Raw genomic sequence first — 8,073 nt, 5'->3', positions numbered from 1 at the left:
AATTAAATAAATAATATTTTTCTTTAACTTCCATACTAGGAAGTTACATAGTGGGAATGGGGAGTTAAAGTAACTCCTTGAATTTGCAACGTGTTTGTAATTGTTGGTAGAAGAACACATAGTTCTAAAAAGAACTCTCTCAACTCCCTCACAAGATCAATCTCACTCTCACACATTTTTCAGAACATTACATCTTTGTAAAGTCAATTCCTTATTCCAAAAAGGTTTTGGACCCCACAATTCAGATTCTTACCTAAGAATAGCAAGGTAGCTTAATGATAGTGTTCCTCATATTGTTTGTGGAAGAAGTTTCATATTCGTGGGAGTTCATGCAGAAAGGAAACTCGTTGAAGACAGTCTTTAAGGTTCCATACCCTGTGGTATCATGCTTAATGTTTTTCTCGTATATTGTTTCTTCTATTCTTCTATCTTTCCAAAGTTGAAAGAGAGTACATATTGTATATAATCTAATACTCTTGGAAAGAATACAGTATATTTACTTTCCCCTCATGAAAACATAACTTGAGATCTCTGAGTTGCCATTCCAATATTGTACAATAATTTTCAAAGGTTGTTGTAGCTTTTGTAAATAAGTCTGCCAAGTTATCCTTTGAACAAATTTGTTGTATAATGATGTCACCATTTTCTTCAAGATCACGAGTGTAGAAAAGTTGTGGTGAAATATGTTTTGTTATAGCTCCTTTGATTTGGAATATGCATTTTATGTTGTCTTCGTATAATATTGTTGGAAGATTTTTACTAGAAGATAAACCACATGTTCCAAAATGTGTTGAGTCATTAATCTTAGCTATACACATTCTTGACTAGCCTGTGAATTGCAAGAATTTCAACATGATTTGAGGAAGTGACTGTTATGGTCGGTTTCATTGATCGTCATGATATAATAGTTCCTCTATATATGAATAGATAACTTGTTTGAAATCTAGCTTTGTGTGGATCAGATAAATATCCAAAATCTGCATAACCAACCCGATCAAAATTCGATTTATTTGAATAAACAAACCTATATCAATCATTCCTTGGAGATAACGGAGTATATGCTTAATTCCGTTCCAATGTCTTTTAGTTGAAGAAGAACTATATCTTGCTAATAAATTTACTAAAAATGCAATATCTGGTCTTGTATTATTGGCAAGATACATAAGTGCACCAATTGCACTAAGATATGATACTTCAAAACCAAAAAATTCTTCCATATCATCTCGAGGTCGAAATATATATTTTTCTAATAAACGAACTTCCATTGGAATGTTTAATGAATGTGTTTTGTCTATATAAAATCTTTTCAAAACTTTTCCTGTATAAGTTAACTGATGAACAAATATCTCATCTGCTAAATGCTTAATTTACAAGTCAAAGTAAAATTTTGTTATTTCGAGATCTTTCATCTCAAATTATTTCTTAAGATATTCTATTACCTTCGAAAGCTCTTTAGGAGTTCCAATTATATTTAAATCGTCAACATATACAGTTATAATAGCAAATCCTGACGGTGATTTCTTTATAAAAACACATGAATATAATGGATTATTTTGATATCCTTCTTTCAACAAATATTCACTCAGGTGATTGTACCACATTCGTTCTGATTGTTTCAATTCATATAGCGATCTTTGTAACTTTATTGAATACAATTCTTAGAATTTGATTTTTATGTTTCAGGTACCTTAAATTCTTCTAGAATTCTCATATAAATATCATCAATAGATATCCATATAAATATGTCATGACTACATCCACTAATTAAACCATCTTCCTCTCCAAATTTTAAACCAACAAATTTTACATTTCATAATCCTTCAAAACTCAAAAGTTCCATTGTTGCTCTAAGTTCCCAATTTTTTTTTCATCTTATTCTTGAGAGAGTGTTATTGTATTGTGAGGATAAATTTGTTGAGTGCTTAAACTTGTAAATTCACTCTAGCGAGAGTTGTATTGTGTTCTTCAAAAATTTCATCATTTGTAACAGTTTGATCCTAAACCGTGGAAAGGATCGGGTTTGCTCTTGAACCCGAAAAAGGAGCGGTGTAACGGTTGGCTCTAATCCGTGGAAAGAGTCGGAAAGATTTTATTCAAATTCTCAAGAGGCACTTGGGGAGTGGAGTAGGTCGAGTTTGACCGAACCACTATAAAAATTACGGTGTCTTCTTCTCTACTCTTTCCTTTTTATTTTTGCAATTAATTTAAGTAATTTATTGTAAGTTTTATTTTGTTCTTATTTATTTTCTAAAATTTGATAGAATTAAATTATCACATTTTTGTCATCTTATTTGTTGCATAAATTGAATTTTTCTTATTATTTATAAAAAGTGTATTAATTAGTTTAATTGGATTAATTTTAAAAAAAAGTTTAATTAAATCCTATTCACCCCCTAGGGTTGCCATATCAATCCAACAGGTTTAATTATCAATTTTCCTTGAGAGCAAACATCACATGATAATTCATTAGATTGAAGATGATAAAAAAAAACATTAAATCTAGATATTTTCAAAGTCAAATGAAATACCTGATGTTCCATCAATTCTGCCGATTTTCTCGCCACATCCAATTTGTCATTATGGGATGGGTCAAATATGTCACTATCCTAGTATGCAAAATTTGTTTTCACATTTTTCTCTTTTTCCTTTAGGGATGCTTGATAGAGATCAACCAAGTGTTTTGACGTACAACAGATACGTGACCAATGACCAGTCATTCCGTATCGGAAACATTTATTTTTAACATTTTTTGAACTCTTATCTTGTAGAGATTTTCCTTTGTACTCATCATTTTATGTGTTGAAATTTGAATGTTTAGAACGATCACTACGAAAATAATAATTATTTATTCCTCTGTCATGATCACGATCTCGTCCCACGACTCGATCATGATTATTATTAATATTCACACCATTCACTTCTGGGAATGGTGTCGTTCCAGTTGATCGAGACTCATGATTTTTCATCAATAACTCATTATTTTGTTCGGCCACCATAAGACATGACTTAATTCAAAATACTGTTTAAAACCTTTTTCTCGATATTATTATTACAAGAGTATATTCGATACATGAAATATAGAAAATGTCTCTCTAACATATCAATATCAGTAATTTTCTCTCCGCATAATAACATTTCGAATTGATTTTAAATAATGTGGAGTTGTAATCACTTACTGATTTGAAATTTTGTAGCCTCAAGTGCATCCAAGCTTTAGGAACAATAACTGTTTTTTTATGATCATACATTTCTTTCAAATTTTTCTACAAGATAATGGAATCTTGTATTGTAAGATACTCTATTTTCAATCCCTTGTGGAGATGATAACGAAGAAAAATCATAACTTTTGCTTTGTTCTAACTGGATGTTGTATTTCCTTCTTTAATAGTCTCTCCAAGATAAGCATCCAAGTGGATTTCAACATCAAACATCCATGACAAATAATTATTGTCATGGCAACACTATCATAAAATATTGTATTTATGTTATAAATTTAATAGATATTAAATATACAAAATAACACTAAATTTATTAATTATATTGAAGAGGAAAAAATCGACATACCTTTAGGACCTACTTTTAGCGGAAAAAACGATAGAAACTCGTGCTGACAAAGTGTTGTGAATTTGAGGAGTACAAAGGAACACGAATGCCAATAAAATATAATATTAAAATAAATTAAACATAATATATATAAATATATAAAATAAAATAAATAAAATAACAAATTATGGATTTCTCCACTTTCTCCAAAGTTTTTGGAATATGCTCAATGTATGTCTTTTTGAACCCACCAAATGCTACTATTTATAAACAATTTGACAAAGTATGAGGTGGATTACATGAATATAATATTTATAGTAAATGGATAACACTTTGTAAAAATAGGGACATAACACATAGTCAATGGACACTAAGTATGCCTATTTAATGGATATCTATTTTCTATAATATTTATAATAAATTGTATTATTTGACCAAAGTAAAATTTCAATCTATTTAAATTCTAAGATGAAGATCAACTCATTCAACAAAACACACTAGAAAGAATTAGGCTAAATTATTTTTTAAAAAATATATCATTTAAATTTTGTACTTTGTGACAAAATACTTCTAAACTTTTAAATATTTCAAAAGTATCCTTTAACTACTAATATACTAAAATGGTATTGACAAAATCGTTAGTTTTAGATGAAAATCGTTAGTTTTCTTAAATACTAATATACTAAAAAAAAATAAAAAATACCTTCATCGCTAGTTTTAGATGAAAATCGTTAGTTTTCTTAAATACAATTTTGTTAAAATACTCAAGTCGTAAATTAAAATCATACAAAATTCCAAAATCAAAGTCTCTTTTAACTACTAATATACTAAAATGGTATTGACAGTTTTCGTTCATATTATATAGTAAGGATACTTTTGAACATATTTTGAAAAAATAAATAGTTTTGAAATTTTTGAAACTGTAGGGGTATTTTTTACACAAAATATAAGTAATTTTTATCCAAAATTAGTGGAAAGAATATTTTTGAATTCATCCTTTAATTTTGAAACTTTTAAAAGTTGAAGGGTATTTGGTATAATTTAGCAAAAAAAATAAAATAAAATAATTTATATGGTTCTCAAGGTTATAACTGATTCAAATTTATTGTAGTTTAATTAGAGAGAAATATAAGAACAAAATATATCTTTTCAAACAATTAGTTTATAAAAAATAATAGCTTTATTTTTAAAATTCGTTTAGTAAACAAAATTTGAGAACGTGTCTTCACAGCCACACATCTTATAAAACGTCAAAAAAAAACCCAAAAAAATACAATTTCTTAAATATAATAATTATTTAAAAAGAAAAAAAAAAAAGGAAATCTATTGGGGGGGAACAATCAAATGCGGGCGAGTAGATTTTAGCAGAAAATCCCAAAAGCACAGCACAGACGAATTACACGTAACGCCGTGTGTCAAAATCTAAAGGTTTGACCTTTCTTTGTGAAATTGGCAACGTCACCGTTAACAAACAGCGAGGCAGCGTTTTGGGTGTCATCCAGTGAAGGTTTTAACCCACGAAGGCCCCCTCTTTATAATAAGATGCTGCTTCTCGCGTCTGTTCTCTTCCTCCGTTCACACCTTCACTTTCCCATTAATTTTTTTTCTTCTGGGTACTTTTTTTCTTCCTTTTTTTTTGGGGGGGAACAAGAAAAATTAGTAGTTCTTGGTGGGTTGTGTTGTTTGAGAAATGGTTTTTGATGATTTGAAGAAGACTTGCATCATGGTTGTTGGTTATGGAGGAGGTCACTCATCTTCTCGATTCCCTGACCTTTATACCAAAAGGTACTCTCATTGAAGATCCAATTCCATTTTGTTCTTCCTGGGTCAATGGAATCTAGAAATTACTTTGTTCAATTAGCTTAGTTTGTTTGTTTCTTGATTTCTTGTGTATATGGGTGAGTTTGTTTTGATGTGAGAAAAGGGTAATTTCTGGAGATCTTGTTGGAATTTCGAAATTGGAATGGATTTGATGGGTCTGATTCTGTGTTTTCCTCCTATGTGTGGGGGATATCAAGAGATTTTAGGGTTAGGGTTGGATATTGTGTTTCTATAGCGCCTGTGAAATCTGTTCTTAGATACCCTTTTTTTCTTCTTTTTTTTTTCTCTGTGTATATTACTTCACCTCCTTGACTCTGTTCTGTTCTGTTCTGTTCTTTCACCTTCTTTTGGAATTCTGTTTCTATATGGTTTTTGTTTTTGTGTTGTGTTAAATTTCTTGTGAGTTTGTGAGGTTTGTGTTATTTCATTTGATACATCTAGGGTTTTGATGGAGGGAAGATATTGTGGGGATTGATATATAAGCCACAGCTGTTTATAAGGGTTCTTCTTTCTTGAATTGTGTTTTTTGGGAATGGCTATATTTGATATAACCCATCAGCTTCAAAACTTACCACCAACAAGGAGATGATGATGATGATGAGGAGGACGACGACGACGACGAGGATTTGAAATGGGAGGTTCTAGACTTACAGCTCTTACAATGGAGAGTCATCACCCATCCACACTCTTGTCTATGGATTCCAGTGCTTCTTCTCATGATGAATTGGATTTGGAAATGAATCGCCAAGTCGTACTTTTGCGCCCGCCCGATATCAATCTTCCCTTGTCTGCTGAGCGCAGCCCACCGCAGCAACCGTGGAGCTCTGATCCATGTGATATTCTAGATGTTGGACTTGGTTCACAGGTTTATGAGACCGAGAGCTTCCTCACTGCCCCTAAGGTTGGCCGAAAATTAGTGAAGCGTGTTGATTGTATATGGGGTGCTTGGTTTTTCTTCAGTTTCTACTTCAAGCCCGCGATGAACGATAAGTCGAAGGCTAAGATCATCAGGGATAGCAATGGAGTTTCTGGCTTTGAAAAGTCTGATCTTAACCTTGATCCTTTCATGGTTCAACATGATATGGAGAATATGTATATGTGGGTCTTTAAGGAGAGGCCTGAGAATGCACTTGGGAAAATGCAGCTTAGGAGTTATATGAATGGTCATTCTCGTCAAGGGGAACGTCCCTTTCCCTTTAGTGTTGATAAAGGTTTCGTTCGATCTCACAGAATGCAGCGTAAGCATTATCGGGGTCTCTCAAATCCTCAGTGTGTTCATGGAATTGAGGTTGTTCCATCTCCTAATTTAATGGGCCTTGACGAAGAAGACAGGAAGAGGTGGGTGGAACTCACGGGCAGGGACTTGAATTTCACAATCCCCCCTGAGGCAAGTGACTTTAGTTCATGGAGAAATCTGCCGAATACCGATTTTGAACTTGAGAGGCCTCCCACTCTTAAGAGTGCATTGAATTCTCATTCGAAAAAACTTCTCAACGGATCTGTGCTGAATTTGTCAACTCAACCATCAAACCACGGTAACTGCGATGGGATGGATTTGTCACCTGTCAGCAGCAAGAGGAAGAAGGATTTCTTCTCGAATGGCAACGATGATGATTGCTACTTGGCTGTGAATAATCACACTTCCGATCGCATTTGTGATATGGAGGTCCACCCAAATGAGCCACACTGGTTGAATGACTTTAGCGGGGTAATGAAGAATGTTTATGGACCAGTAACAGCTGCTAAATCGATATATGAGGACAAAGAAGGTTATTTAATCATCATCAGCTTGCCTTTTGTTGATCTTCCAAGTGTCAAAGTTTCATGGAGGAACACGCTCACACACGGTATCATAAAAGTATCTTGTGTGAGCACGTCGGGCATGCCATTCATCAAGAGGCACGATAGGACATTCAAGCTCACAGATCCATTCCCCGAACACTGTCCCCCAGGTGAATTTGTTAGGGAGATCCCTCTAGCAACTCGGATTCCTGAAGATGCTAATATAGAAGCATATTACGATGGTCCAGGATCTGTCCTTGAGATTATGGTGCCGAGGCTCCGTGTCGGTCCCGAGGAACATGAAGTTCGCGTCTGCCTTCGTCCCCATCTCGGGGGTAATGATCTTATGTTAACTTGAGATGTCCCATCTGTTTAGATCAATAACAGTTGTTGCTGGAGGTAGCCACACTTCACTGTTTACTAACTAAGCTTCATTTTAGCGTTCTTTTATGGGAAGAGAATGTACTTTTCTATCTGTTTCCTTTGTGATTCTTTGCTCACAAAATTTATGCATCATATTTAGAAATTGATTGCAATTATACTGGGGATATTTATGAACTTGTATTTTATTTTATTTTTTTTCCAATTTATACAAATATCATTGGTTGGATTAAACCTTTTTCTTATTGGAAAACTTCTACTGTTCTCGATGAAATGTTCATAATTATTGACGTTTCTTTAATCAAATTATTGACCTTTCAGATAGTAAGATTATGATCATGTGCCGATCTTTTGGAATTCATAACATGTGAGTAATTATTTGTGATTTTCACATGCTTAAGGAACTATTAATTTATTTATGGATTTGATTTGTATATGGTTGGTGGTCTATCAGCTGCTCTTTTCTTAATATTCAAATTTGACGACTTATCTTATCAATTCCCCAAAATCAAACTCACAGCAACAGCTTTTTTTCCTTGTAAGCTC

At 32.9% G+C, this 8,073-nt stretch overlaps 1 protein-coding gene across 2 annotated transcripts; it reads left to right on the top strand.

Annotated features, from left to right (window-relative positions):
- Positions 1 to 5,062: 5,062 nt before the first annotated feature.
- Positions 5,063 to 7,761, top strand: LOC120073209 (uncharacterized). Of its 2 annotated transcripts, none has more exons than XM_039025917.2 (2): positions 5,063 to 5,328; positions 5,924 to 7,761. In XM_039025917.2, exon 2 carries the CDS (start codon positions 5,996 to 5,998, stop codon positions 7,502 to 7,504), a length of 1,509 nt encoding a protein of 502 aa, XP_038881845.1. In that variant the 5' UTR covers positions 5,063 to 5,328; positions 5,924 to 5,995; the 3' UTR covers positions 7,505 to 7,761. The 2 variants fall into 2 exon arrangements, with proteins under 2 accessions (XP_038881845.1, XP_038881844.1); XM_039025916.2 differs by having other exon boundaries at positions 5,072 to 5,328; positions 5,806 to 7,761.
- The last annotated feature ends 312 nt before the right edge of the window (positions 7,762 to 8,073 follow it).

Source organism: Benincasa hispida, chromosome 3 (genome assembly GCF_027475165.1).
Source record: "Benincasa hispida cultivar pf3 chromosome 3, pf3_genome.v1.1, whole genome shotgun sequence".
Lineage (NCBI taxonomy): Eukaryota > Viridiplantae > Streptophyta > Magnoliopsida > Cucurbitales > Cucurbitaceae > Benincasa > Benincasa hispida.
This window is presented reverse-complemented; position numbering and strand designations above follow the sequence as displayed.